At 45.7% G+C, this 19,653-nt stretch overlaps 1 protein-coding gene across 1 annotated transcript; it reads left to right on the top strand.

The window, feature by feature from the left end:
- The first annotated feature begins 56 nt into the window (after positions 1-56).
- LOC130493408 (zinc finger protein 883-like) lies at positions 57-18,482 on the top strand. Its single transcript, XM_056867132.1, has 7 exons — positions 57-284; positions 560-677; positions 10,591-10,615; positions 11,011-11,146; positions 11,559-11,685; positions 16,504-16,962; positions 17,719-18,482. Exons 1-7 carry the CDS (start codon positions 57-59, stop codon positions 18,480-18,482), a joined length of 1,857 nt encoding a protein of 618 aa, XP_056723110.1.
- The last annotated feature ends 1,171 nt before the right edge of the window (positions 18,483-19,653 follow it).

The following is a 19,653-nucleotide window of genomic DNA, read 5'->3' as shown; positions in this document are numbered from 1 at the left end:
CAGAATGAGGCCCTGATCCTATCCAGGCGGGGAGCCCTGGGGAATTCTGGGAAAGAATGGCACAGAAGAGTTTGGGTGAGGAAACCAACAGCTTGGATGCCCGATGCCAGCGCTTCAGGCAGCTCCACTACCGGGAGGCCCAGGGACCCCGAGACGTTTGCAGCCAGCTCCACCATCTTTGCTGTCAGTGGCTGAAGCCCAAAAGGCACACCAAGAGGCAGATGCTGGACCTGGTGATCCTGGAGCAGTTCCTGGCCATCCTGCCCCCGGAGGTGGAGAGCTGGGTCAGGGAATGCAGGCCGGAGACCAGTTCCCAAGCGGTGGCCCTGGCCGAAGGTTTGCTCCTGAGTCAGGCAGAGGCCTGGAAGCAGGAAGAACAGGTGAGACTGATTAATAATAATAATGGGGCCTCAGAATACAGAAAAAATTGTCCTAGAGATTTCCTTCTCCCCACTTTTTCCAGGAAATCATTCAAGAAATATATCTTTCTTCCCTTTTCCAAGGCCTTTGCCTGCATTTTTTCTAATTTCTCTTCCCACTCTTTTCTTTGCTGTTTCAGGAACCATCAGGAGGAGCTGCCAGTTCCTTTGAGGCAGAGGAGGGTCTTTCAGACCCCAGGCAGAGGACAATCTTCTGGGGGATCACTCAAGAATCCAAGGGAGGTGTCACCTTGCCGGGTAAGGGTTGTGATGGGGCAGGTTTCCGCCCAGTCTCTTCTAGAGTCAGTCTGAAATTTTTAGGCTGCTTTTATAGTTTTCTGTCTGTGCAGAGAAGATAATGGTATTCAGTTTCAGAATATTGATGACTTTGTGTTTATGTGGAACAATCTGACGTGTAGCCAAGAATCAACAGCAAGAGGCAGCCTTTTAATACAAAATGCTGAAATTTAAAATGCATGTGAAAAGTAATTTATGCCTTTTATTTACAACTTTTAAATCATGTTTCCATAATGAGGTGGATCCCATTGAAAAGATCCACATGTGCCAGTGGGGTGGTGGTGGAGGTTGCGCATGTAGTTCCCATCCATCAGGAGCTCGATAAGAATATAAGAAGAGACCTGCTGGATCAGAGCAGTGAGGGCCCATCTAGTCCAGTATTCTGTCTCACACAGTGGCCAAACCGTTCCTCTGGATGTCCAACAACAGGGCATAGAGGCTGTGGCCTGCCCCTGATGTTGCCTCCTGGCAGTGGTATTTAGAGATAGACTGCCTCTGAATGTGGGAGTTCCCTTTAGGCACCATGGCTAGTAGCCAGTGATAGTCCTGTCCTGTCCAGTGCTAGTAGTCACTGATAGACCATGAACCTGTCTCATCACCATTTTTAAAGCTAGTCTAATCCTGTGGCCATCACTAAATCTTCTGCCAATGAAGTATTTCATTTTGTCCATCCTGAATCTACTGCTCATCAGCTACACTGAGTTCTAGTATTTTGGGAAGGGAGAAAAAGTTCTCTTTGTCTATTCTCTTCACCCTGTGCATACTTTTAGAAACCTCTTTCATGTGTCCCCTTAGACATCTATTTTCTAAACTGAAATGTCCCAGACTCTTCAGCCTTTCCGCATAACGAAAGTACTCCAACCCCCAAATCATCTTGGTAGCCCTCTTCTGTACTTTTTCCAGCTCTGCGATATCCTTTTTGAGACACATTGACCAGAACTGCACACAGTATTCCAAATGAGGCCACACCATACACAGGGGCTGTGAGAGATCCCCTCTCTCTGAGTTTACTTCTCAAAATCAAATGTTCAGACGTTGATAAAGAAACAAAGGATTTATTGAAGACATCAGGAGCTGAGACAGGCACAGATAGCAAGTTGCAAGTGAGGGGCTAATCGGGTTTACAGAATATATTGACTCCAGGGCACTGGGGCACTGGGGTTCACACTTATTGTTATGGGAAGTTACAAGCTTGGCATAATACCAAACATCAGACGAGTCCCAGGAAGTCTGGTGAAGCTATCGCACTTCCAAGGCCGCATCGGCCTGAGGGAGTACTGACAGGAAGAACAGCGGGGGGGAAGATACATGGGGCAATCAGGCCTGGCGCCTGAGACCAGAAGGTGTGAACTGCTTTTACGAGTTCACTGATAGCAGGTGATGGGAAGCAGAGACACATACACAGAGACCCTCACATTCTGCCCCCCTTAAGGCCCCCCTCCGGGGTCCTCGAGAGGGCGAGGCTTATCGGGATAAGCGAGGTGGAATTCTCGGACCAAGCGAGGGGCCGCCATGTGGGGTGCGGCCACCCACTCGTCGTGAGCAGACCCAAGGTTTTTCCAACGAACAAAGTAAAACAGTTTCCCCCTCTTCCATTTGGAATCTAAGACCTTGGATATTTCCAGATGGGTATCCCCTCCTACCACAGTAGGAATCTCGCGGTCGGGAGGGGGGTGGAACTGGGGGGCTGCTACATACGGTTTGAGAAGGCTAATATGAAAAACCGGATGGACTCCTTTGAGAGTCTTTGGGAGCTTCAGTTCCACAGTAACCTCATTGATCACTCTGGTGATGGGGAAAGGTCCCACATAACGGTCGCTCAGTTTTTTGCAGGGCCGAAGGGAGCGGAGGTTTTTGGTGGACAGATACACTTGCTCCCCCACCTTCAGCTCCCATCCCGGAGACCGGTGTTTGTCTGCCTGTTCCTTGTACTTGCTTTTTGCCTTCTCAAGATTTTTGAGCAGCCACGGCCAGGTAGATTTAACTGCCTGGATCCACTCCTGAAGGTCAGGGGTGGTTTGGAGCTCTGGCGTGACGGGGGCGGAACCGAAAGGACCGAATTCCGTCCCGTATATTACTTGGAAGGGACTAAAGCCGGTAGAGGAATGAGGCGCATTGTTGTACGCATATTCGGCGAATGGCAGCAGGTCGACCCAGTCATCCTGGTGGAAATTGACATAGCAACGCAAATAACATTCTACCACCGCGTTTACTCGTTCCGTTTGACCATCCGTTTGGGGGTGATAGGCGGAAGACAAACCCTGTTCCTCCACCCCCATGAGCTTTAGGAATGCTCTCCAGAATTTGGCAACAAACTGGACCCCCCGGTCGGAGAGGACCTTCCTCGGTACCGAGTGTAGCCTGAGGACATGTGTAACAAATAGTTTAGCCAAACCCTGGGCTGAAGGAAGACCCGCACATGGAACGAAATGGACCTGTTTGGAAAAAAGGTCCGTGATTACCCAGAGAACCGTTTTTCCCCGACTAGGAGGTAGGTCGGTGATAAAATCCATGGCTATGACTTCCCATGGGCGGGAAGGGTTCTCCAGCGGTTTGAGAAGCCCGGGGGGTTTTCCCATCCGTTTCTTAGCTGTGGCGCAAGTGGGGCAGCTGCGCACGTACAGCTCTACATCGGCTCTCATACCGGGCCACCAGAACTGCCTCCGTACCAGGTGAAGTGTTTTAATGAAACCAAAATGACCCGCCAATCTGGCACCATGTACAAGTCCTAATACCTCCTTGCGAAGGGAGGACGGGACATACAGTTTCCCCCCTTGCATCCACCAAGTGTTGGTTCGTTCCAGGCCCGTAGGGAGGAGGTGGTGCTCCTCTTCCTGTAAGGAAGCGTCCCGGAGCCGCTGTTGGAAGGCTTCCGGGATACCCTTGAGCGTAGGGGGGGTCTCTGGTCGACGGGCTTGGGAGCGGGTGGTAACGGCTAAGCCGGGGACCTCCCCACGCTGCTCGGGCGTGAACAGGGAGTCGACAGGGCGATCGAAATCGTTGCGATACTGGGGGAGTCGAGACAGAGCGTCGGCTAGGGCATTGTCCTTCCCCGGGACATGTTTGAGAGTGAACCGGAATTTGGCGAAGAATTGGGCCCACCGAATTTGTTTGGCGTTGAGCTTTCTAGCTCCCTTGAGGGCCTCGAGATTCTTGTGATCGGTACACACTTCAAATGGCTGTTCGGCACCTTCTAAAAAGTGCCTCCATATGGTGAGGGCATGTTTGACCGCCGCCGCCTCCTTCTCCCAAATAGCCCAGTTGATTTCGGATTGGGAAAACTTTTTGGAGAAGTAGGCGCATGGTCTCAACCGCCCCCCCTCATCCCTCTGCAATAGGGCCCCACCCATGGCCACATCCGAAGCATCCACCTGCACCACGAAAGGCTTGGTGCAATCTGGGTGAGCCAAAACGGGTTCGGATGAAAAGAGTAGTTTTAAACACTCAAAAGCCTGCTGGCACTGGGGGGACCATTGCAAACGGGCTGAGGGAAGCGCGGCACTAGCCCCCTTGTCTTTGGTACGCAACAGATTGGTGAGAGGAAGCGCAACTTGGGCAAAGTTGGGAATGAAGTTTCGGTAAAAGTTAGCGAATCCCAAAAACTGCTGAAGCTGGCGGCGGGTAGTGGGGTGTTTTCCTCATCGCCTGACATTCTGTCCCAAAAGGTACAGCAGCAGTTCGAGAGGCAAGGACTTGCAACTTAATGTGAGAGATCCCCTCTCTCTGAGTTTACTTCTCAAAATCAAATGTTCAGACGTTGATAAAGAAACAAAGGATTTATTGAAGACATCAGGAGCTGAGACAGGCACAGATAGCAAGTTGCAAGTGAGGGGCTAATCGGGTTTACAGAATATATTGACTCCAGGGCACTGGGGCACTGGGGTTCACACTTATTGTTATGGGAAGTTACAAGCTTGGCATAATACCAAACATCAGACGAGTCCCAGGAAGTCTGGTGAAGCTATCGCACTTCCAAGGCCGCATCGGCCTGAGGGAGTACTGACAGGAAGAACAGCGGGGGGGAAGATACATGGGGCAATCAGGCCTGGCGCCTGAGACCAGAAGGTGTGAACTGCTTTTACGAGTTCACTGATAGCAGGTGATGGGAAGCAGAGACACATACACAGAGACCCTCACAGGGGCATTATAATACCAGTCTTTTTGTTTTCAGTCCCTTTCACAATAATCCCTAATGTAGAGTTTGCCCTTTTCACCGCTGCAGCACACTGGGTTGACACTTTCATTGAACTATCTACTACGATCCCAAGATCTTTTTTCCTCTCATTCTCAGCAAGTTCAGCCTCCATTAGCCTATACTTGAAGTTGAGATGTTTTTGTCCTAATGTGCATCACCTTACACTTACCCACACTGAACTTCATTTGCCACAATGTTGCCCACTCACCCAATTTGGAGACCCTCCTGGAGCTCTTCACACTCATCTTTGGTTATCACCAACCCGAATAATTTTGTGTCATCTGCAAACTTGGCCACCACACTACTTACCCCTGGTTCCAGAACATATATGAACAAATTAAATAGTATCATCCCAATACTGATCCTTTTGGGATTTCACTGCTTACTTCACTGCATTGTGAGAACTGTCAATTTATTCCTACTCTTTGCTTCCTGCCATTTCACTGGTTTTTAATCCATAAGAGAACCTGTCCAAGAATCATGGAATAGAAACATAGAATCATAGAGTTGGAAGGGACCACCAGGGTCATCTAGTCCAACCCCCTGCACAATGCAGGAAACTCACAACTACCTCTCCTACACACCTCTAGTGACCCCAGAAGTTGGCCAAGATGCCCTCCCTCCCATGAACTGCCCAAGGTCATAAAATCAGCATTTCTGACAGATGGCCATCTAGCCTCTACTTTAAAACCTCCAGGGAAGGGGCACTTACTACCTCTTGAGGAAGTCTGTTCCACTGAGGAACCGCTCTAACTGTTAGAAAATTCTTCCTAATGTCTAGATGGAAACTCTTTTGATTTAATTTCAACCCGTTGGTTCTGGTCCGACTTTCTGGGGCAACAGAAAACAACTCAGCACCATCCTCGATATGACAGCCCTTCAAGTACTTGAAGATGGTTATCATATCCCCTCTCAGTCTTCTCCTCTTCAGGCTAAACATACCCAGCTCCTTCAACCTTTCCTCATAGGACTTGGTCTCCAGACCCCTCACCATCTTTGTTGCCCTCCTCTGGACATGTTCCAGCTTGTCTACATCCTTCTTAAATTGTGGTGCCCAAAACTGAACACAATACTCTAGGTGAGGTCTAACCAGAGCAGAGTAAAGCGATACCATTAATTCGCTCAACACTATACTTCTGTTGATGCAGCCCAAAATCGCATTTGCCTTTTTAGCTACTGCATCATACTGCTGACCCATGTTCAGTGTTTGGTTTACTAAGACCCCAAGAACCTTTTCGCACACACTACTGCTGAGACAAGTCTCCCCCATCCTATAATTATGCCTTTGATTTTTCCTACCTAGATGCAGAACTTTACATTTGTCTTTGTTGAAGTGCATTTTATTAGTTCTAGCCCATTTCTCCAGCCTGTCAAGATCATCCTGCATCCTGGCTCTGTCTTCTACTGTATTTGCTACCACTCCCAATCTGCAGATGTAATAAACATCCCCTCTATTCCTTCATCCTCTTATCCCATGACTGCTAAGTTTACTCATGAGTAAATTTAGCAGTCAAAAGCCTTTGGAAAATTGGTGTCAAAAGCCTTTGGAAAATTGAAATGTACAGTATCCAATGGGTCACCGTTATCTACATGCTTGTTCATTTTCTCAAAGAACTCCAAAAGGCTGTTGAGGCAGGACTTCCCTTTGCATAAGCCATGCTGGTTTTCCCTCAGCAGGCTTTGTTCCTCTCTGTCCCTAATAATTCTATCTTTGATTACAGTTTCTGTTAATTTGCCTGAGACAGACGTTATGCTAACTGGCCTGTCATTTCTTGGCTCCCCTCTGGACCCCTTTTTAAAAATTGGTGTAACATTTTCTACAGCGGCTGAATTTAGTGATAGGTTACATGTATGGGTTTCAGGGGGTTATTTATTTATTTATTTGATTTGTGTCCTGCGCCTCCCTGGCAGTGCAGGACTCGAGGTGGTGCACAACATATTGCACAATTTAAAACCTATGTTTCCAGTTTAAAAAAAATTATTTGGGGCTTCTTGGATAGGCGGTGAAGTTGCACTTCTGTGCATGAAATTGAGATGTGATCCAAACTGTCAGTGCATGGAGCATTTCTTTCCCAACCAGTCCCTTCCCAAAATTAGGATCCACCAATGAATCCCTGCTCTGAATACTGGTGGTGGCTAGCTGTGGGTTCCCGTCAACAAGGAGCAGGGCTTTTCAACTGATGGCTCCAGACGTCTAGAATTACTTTTGGGTAATTTTCTCCCTTACAACTTTGTGTGCACGTGTGAATGAATCTGCTTCTGTTTTGTAGAGCAAAAGATGGTCTGCTCTAATGTTGTGGATGACCTTGGTTTCTTGCCAGATGTTTGTGATTCTGATGAGTAGTGCTATGTTAACATCTAGGGATTTAGTGTCACTGTTTTTGTGCGTGTTTTTAACCTTTTACTTCTATGTAAACTGTCTTTGGAAGGGTTAATGAAAAGGCAGTCTGGAAATATATTAAAGAAATGCAAATCTAAAATCTGGACTAATAAGAACTAATAAGAGTCTTGCTGGATCAGACCAGTGGTCCATCTAGACAGCATCCTGTCTCACACAGTGGCCAACCAGTTCCTCTGAAAGGCCAACAAACAGGGCGTAGAGGCTGAGACCTCTTCCCCTGATGTTGCCTACTGGCACTCTGAATGTGGAGGTTCCCTTTAGTCACTATGGCTAGTAGCCACTGGTAGTAGACCTATTGTCCACTGCTGTACCTATTCTTAATTCATACATGAGACACTTGAATTGAGGATCTTCAGTGTAAGTCTTGAATTCCCTCATTGTGGATAGGAAGATTCCCGGTAGTCACTATGGCTAGCCCACCATCTCCCAAGGAAGCCTGTTCCACAGAGGAACTGCTCTAACTGTGAGGAAGTTGTTTCTAATGTTGAGTTGAAAACTCTTTTGATTTCATTTCAACCTCTATATGACAGCCCTTCAAATACTTTAAGATGCTTATCATATCCCCTCTCAATCATCTCCTCTCCAGGCTAGACATACCCAGCTCCTTCAACCTTTCCTCATAGGACTTGGTCTCCAGACCCCTCACCATCTTTGTTGCCCTCCTCTGGACACGTTCCAGCTTATCTACATCCTTCTTAAATTGTGGTGCCCCAACTGAACACAATCAGTGCTCAGAGTAAACAATACCATCACTTCACGTGATCTGGACACTATACTTCCGTTGATGCAGCCAAAAATTGCATTTTTAGCTACCGCATCACACTGCTGACTCATGTTCAGTGTATGGTCTACTAAGATCCCTAAATCCTGTTTGCATATTCTACTGCCAAGGCAAGTCGCCCCCATCCTATAATTATGCATTTGATTTTTCCTACCTACTGTAAATGCAGAACTTTATTTTTATCTCAATTGAAATTCATTTTATTAGTTTTAGTCCAGCTTGTCAGGATCATCCTATATCCTGACTCTGTCTTTAACCATATTTGTTACCCCTCCCAATTTAGCATCATCTGCAGATTTAATAAGCATCCCCTCTATTCCTTCATCCAAATCATTTATAAATATGTTGGACAACACAAGTCCCAGAACAGATCCCTCCACTAGTCACCCCTCTCCAAGAGCAAGAGGAACCCTTAATAAGCACTCTTTGGGTGCTATCTGTCAACCTGTTACAGATCCGCCTAACAGTAATAGGATCCAAACCACATTTTACCATCAATATTTTGTGGAACCTTATCAAAACCCTTACTGAAATCAAGATAAACAATGTCCATGGCATTCCTCTGATCCAGCAAGGTAGTAACTTCTCTAATGCAACCATAGTAAATGGAGGAATGCTAGTTGAAGCCTATCCAGACGACCTTAATGAATGGGAAGTAAGGTTGTCAGGTACCCCCTGGCAATCAGCGGGGGAGGGGAGGTGGGGGCCTTACCAGGCGCAAAATGAGGCCTAGGCCTTGATGCCGTTGGTACATTTATGTCACTTCCAGAAGTGACATCAAATCCCTCCACTTTCATTTCATTTCATTAACCTTTATTGGCATACCAAAAGACAGAGATAAAACAATTTACCTCCAAAGGGCAACACATATAAGTTACAAATCAGGTTAATAAAACTTTTCTTGTTCCTTAAGAACTCCTGTAAGAAATTCAACCACGGTAGCCGTAATTTTAGGATCATGATCACTCAAGAGAAATTTGCATTTCACTTCATTACTCCTGTATCTCTTGTACTGGAGCAAAGTAAATAGCAGTTTATCCCGCAGAGTCACTTAGAAGGGGCAATCTAGAAGGATGTGGTCAATTGTATCCAACAAATTTAAACCGCACGTGCATAAGCGTTCATGACTAGGGATCTGAAGGTATCGGCCTAAGAGCATCCTAGATGGGAATGCGTTAACCCTAGCTAATAGAAAAGCGCGGCGTTGAGAAGGTAACTCTAGGTTATCTAGATACCTAGCCATTTTACTCGATCCATTATTAAGGCCTAGGGCCACAGGAGAACAGATGGGGGGAAGAGCTGGGTTAAAATTCTGCAATTCTACATCAAGGAGACGTTGCTTGATTCTTTTGAAGATGTAAGATTCATTGGCCAGAGCAAGATTATCTAAATCTATTCCAATTTGGCAGAGTCTAGATCTAATCAATATGTCCCATGAGAAATAATGAAGTTCACTTTTCAAAAGATATAAAAGGGAACCTGGCTCAGTTTGAAAATATAATTTGAGCCAATATTGTTTGAATCCAGGCTTTGGTGGCAATCAAGTTTTGCCCGGTTTCAAGACAAATTGTAAAATATGAAACACATTTAGGTATCCCCAATATTTGTCTAAGAAATATGGCTTGGATGTTCTCCAATTCTTGATTAAGAGTTCCAAGCCATAAGGGAACACCAAACAGAAGTTGGGGGAATATTTTCAAATTCAGGATTTTGATCACTGCAGGAACACACTGATTCCCCTTCGCGTAGAAAAATTGCTTGAGTTGATTTAAGGAAATCCTGGTGGCTTTAATAGTATTATGTCGATGTATAGACCAATTGAAGGAGCCCCGTGGCGCAGAGTGTTAAGCTGCAGTACTGCAGTCAAAAGCTCTGCTCACGACCTGAGTTCGATCCCGACGGAAGTCGGTTTCAGGTAGCCGGCTCAAGGTTGACTCAGCCTTCCATCCTTCCGAGGTCGGTCAAATGAGTACCCAGCTTGCTGGGGGTAAAGGGAAGATGACTGGGGAAGGCAACGGCAAACCACCCCACAAACAAAGTCTGCCTAGAAAACGTCGGGATGTGACGTCTCCCCATGGGTCAGGAATGACCCGGTGCTTGCACAGGGGACCTTTACCTTTACCTTTATAGACCAATTGAGATTATAGTTATAGGTAATTCCCAAATACATATAGCTTTTAACTTGTTCGATTGAATCCTTCCCAATATGCCATTTGTATAAGGACCATTTTTTGGAAAATACCACTACTTTTGATTTGGAGGAGTTAATAGAAAGTAAATTCGAATGGCAATAATTATTAAAAGCATCTAGATATCGTTGGAGGCCTACTTTGGTGAAAGAAAGAATGACGCATAAGGAAGTAGAGGTAAAGACTGGGACCCTAATTTAGGTGGGTGACCATTAACTGAACTCAATGACTGCACTAGATCAGAAAGAAAAATATTAAAAAGTAGGAGAGCTAAAACACACCCTTGTTTAACGCCTCTTTGAATTAAGATTTTGTTAGTCAGTCCACCACTAGGTGAGTATTTAACTTGGCAGGTGGTGTTTAAGTGTAATTTCTTTAAAAGTATTAGCAGCCTGCGGTCAATTCCTAGATTTGACAATTTGTCCCACAGTTTCTCTCTAGAAATAGAGTAAATCCCTCCACTTGTCACCCCTCTCCAAGAGCAAGAGGACCCATTAATAAGCACTCTTTGGGTGCTATCTGTCAGAAGTGACATCATCACATCTCCAGTGATGTGGGACATGCTCTGTTATTTGGGCAAAAACTCTATGGTGGAAGCTGCTTTTACCATAGAGTTTTGCCCAAATGCCAGAATGTCTCCCACATCGTCAGTGACATGATGACATCACTTCCAGTAGTGATGTCAACGCACTGACAGTGTCACGGCCTAGGCCTCATTTTGTCCCCAGCAAGACCCCCACCGGCTGGCTGAATGGTGCCAGGAGGAGGGGTCCCGAAGTGGGTGCTAGCTCCCTCCAGCTCAGATCTGACAACCCTAATGGGAAGAAAGTGGTCTCCATGGAGTGCAGGTACAGGGCTTTCAAGGTAATGCTCAAAACCTGGAATTGGGCCAGGTGTTCAACAGGATAAATATCTTTCTGTCTCCTTTGCTCTCCCTCACAGGTAGTGAAAGGACGCCTGCAGGATATTCTGGGCCTTTGCCTCTTTGTGGTGGAGTGGAAACTGCTTTTCTGCAACCAGATCAGGTAGAGAAGGTATTGTTGACAGGGAGGGCAGTGGATACCGCAGTTCCTTTTGTTCCTGTGTGCTTTGCTCCACCTCCTGTGGCAGCCATTTTGTGGTTGTGCTTAACACCCTGTGTCAGAATTCCAAAGGTCCCCACAGGCCCAAAATCATGGGGATCTCTGCTGTAGGTTCTGCAGGAGAGATCTCATTCACATCACCCTTTCAATTGTTACAGTATTTGTGAGCACATGATGTTTTCTTGTTCTCTCAGGATCTGGTGACCTTTGAGGAGGTGGCCGTGTATTTCTCAGAAGAGGAGTGGGCTCTGCTGGATCCAGGCCAAAGGACTTTGCACACAGAAGTCATGATGGAAAATAGCAAGAATCTGGCCTCTCTTGGTAAGGCTTTTCTTTGCCTTTGGCTGACAAATACCCCAAACAGGGTATTGTCAACACACACATATTAACCAGTACACCACACTGGCTCAAAACAAAATAGAGAGGGTCATGTTGTGATCCAATGTGGTATAGTGGTTAGTATATTGGACTGGGATCTGGAAGGTGGGAGAAAGTGCCGACAAGTTGCAGCTGACTTGTGGCGCCCACATAGAGTTTTCAAGGCAAGAGATGTTCAGAGATGGTTTTCCGTTGCCTTCTCTTCCTCACCACACAACACTAGCCCAAGGTCACCCAGCTGGCTTCATGTGTAGGAGTGGGCAAACAAATCTAGTTCACCACATTAGCATCTGCCACTCATGTGGAGGAGTAGGGAATCAAATCTGGTTCTTCAGATCAGAGTCCACTGCTCCAAACCACCACTCTTAACCACTACACCTCGCTGGCTTAGAACACTAAGAAGATCAGTTGGAAATGTGGAATAATGACTTCTACACTTACTCTTTCTGCTTGTCTTTTTTAGCCTTTTCCACCCTCATCTCTCAAGAAGGCCAAACTATCGTGTCTCTTCACAGTACCCTTATCTGGAATCCCTTGGCTTGAATCTGCATTAGATGGATTAAGTGTTTGCTGTTAGAGGCTGCCTCTGGGCTTGCCTTTGGAGGAAGCACAGTGGTATAAGAGAGCAGCTCTCTAGGTTGGAATTTTCTTTCCCTGTGCTGGGCCCTGTGTTGTTCAACATCTTTATAAATGATTTGGATGAAGGAATAGAGGGGATGCTTATTAAATTTGCAGATGATACTAAATTGGGAGGGGTAGCAAATATGATAGAAGACAGAGCCAAGATGCAGGATGATCTTGACAGGCTGGAGAAGTGGGCTAGAACTAATAAAATGCACTTCAACAAAGACAAATGTAAAGTTCTGCATTTAGGTAGAAAAAATCAAATGCATAATTATAGGATGGGGGAGACTTGTCTGAGCAGTAGTGTGTGTGAAAAGGATCTTGGGGTCTTATTAGACCAAACACTGAACATGAGTCAGCAGTGTGATGCGGTAGCTAAAAAGGCAAATGCAGTCTTGGGCTGCATCAACAGAAGTATAATGTCCAGATCACGCGAAGTGATGGTATCACTTTACTCCGCTCTGGTTAGACCTCAACTAGAGCACTGTGTTCAGTTTTGGGCACCACAATTTAAGAAAGATGTAGACAAGCTGGAACATGTCCAGAGGAGGGCAACAAAGATTGTGAGGGGTCTGGAGACCACGTCCTATGAGGAAAGGTTGAAGGAGCTGGGTACGTTTATGATAACCATGTTCAAGTACTTGAGGGGCTGTCATATTGAGGATGGTGCCGAGTTGTTTTCTGTTGCCCAAGAAGGTCAGACCAGAACCAACAGGTTGATATTAAATCAAAAGAGTTTCCGTCTAGACATTAGGAAGAATTTTCTAACAGTTAGAGCGATTCCTCAGTGGAACAGGCTTCCTCGGGAGGTGGTAAGCTCTCCTTCCCTGGAGGTTTTTAAGAAGAGGTTAGATGGCCATCTGTCAGCAATGCTGATTGTGTGACCTTAGGCAGATGATGAGAGGGAGGGCATCTTGGCCATCTTCTGGTCACTAGGGATGTGGAGGGGGGAGGTAGTTGTGAATTTCCTGCATTGTGCAGGGGGTTGGACTTGATGGCCCTGGTGGTCCCTTCCAACTCTATGATTCTAGGAGAGAAGGACACATACGGCTTCTGTACATTGATTTCCTTCCCAGGGTGATTTCAAAACATGCAGAGCAAGCAGATGCACCATTCCAGCATTAGGCTGATGCATTCCTTTTGTAGCAGTGACCAACTGCTGTCAGGACCTAGTCACTGGGAATGTGAGCCAGCATGGTGTAGTGGTTAAGGTGTTAGACTGGGATCTGGGAAAACCGAGGTTTGAATCCCCACTCTGCCTAGAAACTTGCTGGGTGACCTTGGGCCAGTCACACACTTTCAACCTCAACCCTGGCAAGTATTTTGAAGGGAGACCTCCAAGGAATACCAAAGGCATAACACAGAGGCAGGCAATATCAAACACCTTTGAACATCTCTTGCCTTGAAAACCCTATGGGGTCGCCATAAGTCAACTGTGACTTTATACCAAAAGTCACTGGGAACATATGTTGCTCATTTCTAAACAGCTTCATTGGCTGTCAGTCTGCTTACAAGTTCAATACAGGGTGCTGGTCATGACCTTTAAAGCCCTTCACAACCTAGGACCCACATATTTGAACAACTGCTTCCTTCCATATGTCCCGGTCGTCAGCCAGTCATCTCTTGGCTAGCCCACTACTTAGGGTGGCCCGTCTGGCATCAGCCGAACCTGGGCCTTTTCCATTGTGGCTCCAGCTCTGTGGAATGGGCTCCCAGAAGAGTTGAGAGGGGACCCCCCCTCCCTGGAGATCTTTAGTTGTTATTTCAAGGCCTTCTTATTCTCCAGGGCTTTCAAGGGGGTTTGAATGGCAGTCACCTTTTAAGGCTGGCTGTTCAACTTTTGGTTTTAACTGAAAATGTTTTTAACTATTGTTCTAACCTCCTTGAATCATGAGGAAAGGCAGGATGTAAAGGTTTTAATAAATAAATACCTCACTATGTATACATTTCCCTTTATAGGACTGTTGCAAGGCTATGCATATTGGCTAAGCTAGAAATTTATTGTGCCAGAAAAAAATCAGTGTTGTGTTTTGTTTTTGTTTTCCTTTCTAAAGAAGAATTTCGGGTTCCCAAAACTGAGCCCTCCTCATGGTTGGCAGAGGCAGAAGATCCATTTGGGCAGGACTCTGAGGAAGAAAAGAAACCAGCAGGTAGCTGCCCATGTTTGTTTGTTTGTTTGTATGTTTGTTTAAAACATTTTCATGCTGCCTTTCCAATTAAATCAGGGTTCATAAGGCGGTGAACATTAAAACATTTAAACAATTAAACTACAGTTAAAATTATAAAATGCCCTGACCTAGATGGCCCAGGCTAGCCTCATCTTGTCAGTTCTCAGAAGGTAAGCAGGGTCAGCCCTGGTTAGTATTTGGATGGGAGACCACCAAGGAATACCAGGGTTGCTGTGCAGAGGAAGGCACTGGCAAACCACCTCTGTTAGTCTCTTGCCATGAAAACCCCAAAAGGGGTCGCCATAAGTCGGCTGTGACTTGACGGCAATTTACACACACACAAAATTATAAAATGCAGTTTAAAACATGTAAACACCCAGCAATAGAAGGAGGGACAATACCATTATAGGGGGTATGCCAGATTTTAAAAAAGGTCTTTACCTGCTGGTGAAAGACAGTGATAGAAGGAGACATATTAATCTCCCTGGGAGAGAGTTCCAAAGTTTGATGCCACGATGGAGAAGGCCCTCACTGGGGGAAGATTGGTTGTCCAGCATGTTTCTGAGACCCTGAAAGGAGTGGGTTGACCCCTTGGGGGTTCACACTCTGTTATAAACTACAGCCTATAAACTGTTAAAGCTCTGTATGGTCTGGAACCAACATCCCTTAAGGTCTGCCTTGTCCCATTTGAACCTCGCTGCTCATTCTGGTCATAAGACATAAGAAGATCCCTGCTGGATCAGACCAGTGCTCCATATAGTCCAGCATCCTGTACACAGCAGCCAATCAGTTCCTCTGGCAGTCTAATGGCAGGGCATAGAGGCTGAGTCCTTCCCCTCATGTTGCCTCCTGCCACGGGATTCAGAGGTTCACTACCTCTGAATGTGGAGGTTCGGAGGCCCTGCTTCAGTTGTTCCTGCCATCTGATGTTAGATGATGTCTCCTTGTGCTCTTCGCTTATTGTGGGACCTACATCCAAAGGCTGGAGCTGGGCTCTACCACCAGCTTCCCTGTTGGGTTCCAGGAGGGGCCAGTCACCTCCCTACCTCCCTGAGTGCATCCCAAGCTCCCCCATCAGTGGTGAACAGCCTTCCCCAGTTGTCTCTTTCTGCCACCATCTGCAGCCTTCTCTGTTCCTGTGGCTGTGTCCACCCCACCCCCCTTTGAGTCCCCTCGCTGTGCTGGGCTCATTCGCTGTGGCCTGTACTCTGTCAGTGGTGTAAGTAGGCCTGGGCAAGGGGGACGGGGCAGCGGTTGCTTGTGACAGCATCAGGACTTGTTCAGGCGGAGACCGTTCCTGCTCCCTTCTGGTCTGCCCCGCTGGCTCGGCAGTTCTGGCTTCAGGGGAAGGTGAGCTCTTCAGGCCTTTTGGGGGTGTGGCCAATAAGTCTGGGCCCAGGAGCATACCCGGACAATTATTAGCTCTCCTTCTGGTGTTGTCTATTGTTTTTAATTGAACTATTTTATAATTTTAACTATCTTTAAGTGCTTAAATGTTTTAATGATTTTTATGTTTGCCACCTTGTGGACCCTGATTAGGTGGAAAAGTGGCATAGAATTGTTCTAAATAATCAGAAGTACAAGAAATACTAATCCACTATATATGGCTCCCATTTGATACTTGAGAGACTTACCGGGGGGTGTGTGGATGGGGAATAGATTGGAGGCCTCAATCTTTGAAAGCAGGTTCATAGCAGGGAGATGAGACATTGGATCATTTACATCTATCATGTGGGGCAGGCAAGGTCTTGCACCTAAGACCTTATGCCCATAAAGGAGTTATTGTACCCCTGAACTAAATCCAGGCCTTCCCAGTCGAAGTACATTGCTGTGTGCCACCTAATGGCAACCAATGGAGTTTGTTTGAGAGATTCAGTCCCTTCCACTATGTTATACCCAGTAGAAAACTAAGTTTGTAATAGAATTGGAGGTTCCATTTCTCCTTCAATTCAGTGTCTATTCCCTACAGAGAGGGTAAGCAAGAGAGAGGAAGAACAAGAGCAGACAAGCGAAAGCGAAGATGAGCAAAAGTGGAGGAAAGAATCGGTTGCTTTGGAAAGTGCCAACTTGCCTGAAGTTCCAGTCAAAGAAGAAAGTGGTGAAGGGAGCTTCTCTCCATGTGCACAAATCTCAGCTGATAGATCAAAACTGAGCAGGCATCAAAGAACGCAAAATCGGGAGAAACTATTTCAATGGCCAGAGGGTAGGAAGCGTTTCAGTCATGGCTCAAGCCTCGCTTTCCGTAGACGTAGCCACTCTGTAGTAAAACCTTTTAGGTGCTCAGAGTGCGGGAAGAGTTTCAGTCACAACTCCACTCTTGCTTCCCATCAGAGGATCCACACTGGGGAGAAACCATATAAATGCACAGAATGTGGAAAGAGTTTCAGTCACAGTTCAAGCTTTAATTCCCATCAAAGAATCCACACAGGTGAGAAACCATATACTTGTTCTGAGTGTGGGATAAGCTTCAGTCATAGCTCAAGCCTTACAACCCATGAAAGACTCCACACAGCAGAGAAACCATACACATGCTCTCAGTGTGGCAAAAGCTTCATTCATAGCTCAGGTCTTGCTTACCATCAAAGAACCCACACAGGGGAGAAACCATATAAATGTTCAGAGTGTGGAAAGAGCTTCAGTCGCAGCACAAACCTTACTTCCCATCAAAGAATCCATACAGGAGAAAAACCATACAAATGCTTAGAGTGTGGAAAGAGCTTCAAAGTGAGCTCAAACCTTACTTCCCATCAAAGAATACACACAGGAGAGAAACCATATACATGTGCCGAGTGTGGAAAGAGCTTCAGACATAGCTCAAACTTTGCTTCCCATCAAAAAATCCACACAGGGGACAAACCTTACAAATGTTCAGAATGTGGAATGAGCTTCAATCAGAGTGCAAGCCTTACTTCCCATGTAAGAACGCACACGGGAGAGAAACCATATAAATGCTTGGAGTGTGGAAAGAGCTTTAGTCATAGCACAAATCTTACTTCCCATCAAAGAATTCACACTGGAGAAAAACCATATAAATGTTCAGTGTGTGGAATGAGCTTCCGTCAAAGTGCTCGGCTTACTTCTCATCAAAGAATCCACACAGGTGAAAAACCATATAAATGCTCAGTGTGCGGAAGGAGCTTCAGTCAGAGTTCAAGTCTTACATCCCATCAGGGAATCCACACAGGGGAGAAACCTTATAAATGTTCAGTGTGTGGGAAGAGCTTCAGTCAGAGCTCAAGCCTGGCGTCCCACCAAGGAATCCACACAGGAGAAAAACCATATAAATGTTCAGAGTGTGGGATGGGCTTCCGACAAAGTGCACGCCTTACTTCACACCAAAGAATCCACACAGGGGAAAAACCATACACCTGCTCAGAGTGTGGAAAGAGCTTCAGTCAGAGCTCAAGCCTTATATCCCATCAAAGTATCCACACGGGGGAGAAACCTTATAAATGCTCAGAGTGTGGAAAGAGTTTTATTCGGAAAGAGTACCTTACTTCCCATCAAAGGATACATACTGGGGAGAAACCATACGCATGCCCAGACTGTGGGAAGACCTTCCGTCAGAACTCAAGCCTTACTTCCCATCAAAGAATTCACACAGGGGAGAAACCATATAACTGCTCAGAGTGTGGAAAGAACTTTAGTAAGAGGTCAAGCCTTACATGCCATCAGAAAATCCACACAGGATACAAACCCTATAAATGTCTGGAGTGTGGAAAGAGCTTCCTTTGGGAATCCAAACTTAAGAGACATCAAAGCAGTCACAGAGGGGAGAAACCACGTAAATCCTCAAAGAGTGGGAAGAGCTTCATTCAGGACACTCACTTGACTTCGCATCAGGCAATCCACACAGAAATTAAACCAGAGACCTGTACAAATGATGAAAATGTAGAAAAAGTTTCAGAAATAACACCAGTCTTGAAACCCTTTGAAAAATCCACATAAGGGAGAAATAATATAAATTGAGCATAGAAAGCACTTAAATTATAGCTGTGATGGTAACGAAAGTTCTTTCTCCATTGTTCCTGCCTTTGGAAATGGGAGGTGATCTATACTCTACTTACATCTGTTCCAAGTTAGGTGCTGTATTGTTTACATATAGGAATTGTATAACCCCCTCCAGCTTTTTTGTCTGAATGTAATCGATTTTTTTCAACTTGAGTAATTTATAGATGAGGGTTTGGAATATTCTCATCAGATCTCAGAAGCTAAGCAGGGTTGGTACTTGGATGGGAGATCCACCAAGGAAGACTTTTCAGAGGAAGCCACTAGCAAACCACCTCTGCTTAACCGCTTGTCTTGAAAATCCTACGGGGTCGCCATAAGTCGTCTGCAGCTTAACAGCACTTCACACACACACACACAATTTGTGGATTTTGCTTGGATTCTTAGGGTCATACGAACATAAGAAAAGCCATGCTGGACTAGATTCCACCACTTGACCCTTTCCCTTCCTGGCTACTTAAAGCGGCCTGAAGGGGACTGGCTCTATGGACATCAGAGATTATAAATGCCTTCTTGAGAGAGGGACTGGTCCCTGCAGCACTTGAAGAAGTTGTTGTATTCATATTCTGAAAGAAACAGTTCCTTATTTCTTCTTTGTTCTCTGCTGCAGTATTTCCCAAATGATATGGATATGGGAAGGGGATTGTAAGCCGGTTTGAGTCTCCCTTAAGTGGCAGAGAAAGTCGGCATATAAAAACCAACTCTTCTTCTTATTTAAGACAGTTCTGTTCAATATGGCCTTTGCACTAATCTTAAATTAATGCTATTTTATGGTGGGCTGCGGAACCGAGATCCTCATTTCAAAACTGCTGGTTTGTATTGCATTGTTTTATTGACTGGCTATGGTTTTGAAATGGCTGTTTTGTTCATGTTTTATCCATTTATGGTATTTTAAATCAGCTGTCATAACTGTAAGCTACTTTAATGATAATGAGACAAGGTAGAAATATGTTTAATGAATTATAGGTTTGAGTTTGTGAAATGATCACATTACGTTTTTCTTAGGAGATGGTAATATTATCCAATGACAGGAAAGAGAGCTACAGATATGAAATCTTTCTCACTTCCTGATGGTGGTGGTCATCCAGAGGAGGCCATGAAAACATAGGTC

This window comes from Euleptes europaea, chromosome 1 (assembly GCF_029931775.1).
Source record: "Euleptes europaea isolate rEulEur1 chromosome 1, rEulEur1.hap1, whole genome shotgun sequence".
Taxonomy (NCBI): Eukaryota; Metazoa; Chordata; class Lepidosauria; order Squamata; family Sphaerodactylidae; genus Euleptes; species Euleptes europaea.
Note: the sequence above shows the minus strand (reverse complement) of the source record. Positions and strands in the feature narration are given on the sequence as shown.

Excerpts from the sequence above, each read along its gene's own strand:
- LOC130493408 (XM_056867132.1), top strand. The coding sequence starts at position 57 with ATGGCACAGAAGAGTTTGGGTGAGGAAACCAACAGCTTGGATGCCCGA. Across the intron at positions 285-559 it reads CCCCGGAGGTGGAGAGCTGG|GAACCATCAGGAGGAGCTGC; the intron begins GTCAGGGAATGC and ends TTGCTGTTTCAG. Across the intron at positions 10,616-11,010 it reads GTTAGTCAGTCCACCACTAG|CAAGACCCCCACCGGCTGGC; the intron begins GTGAGTATTTAA and ends TTTTGTCCCCAG.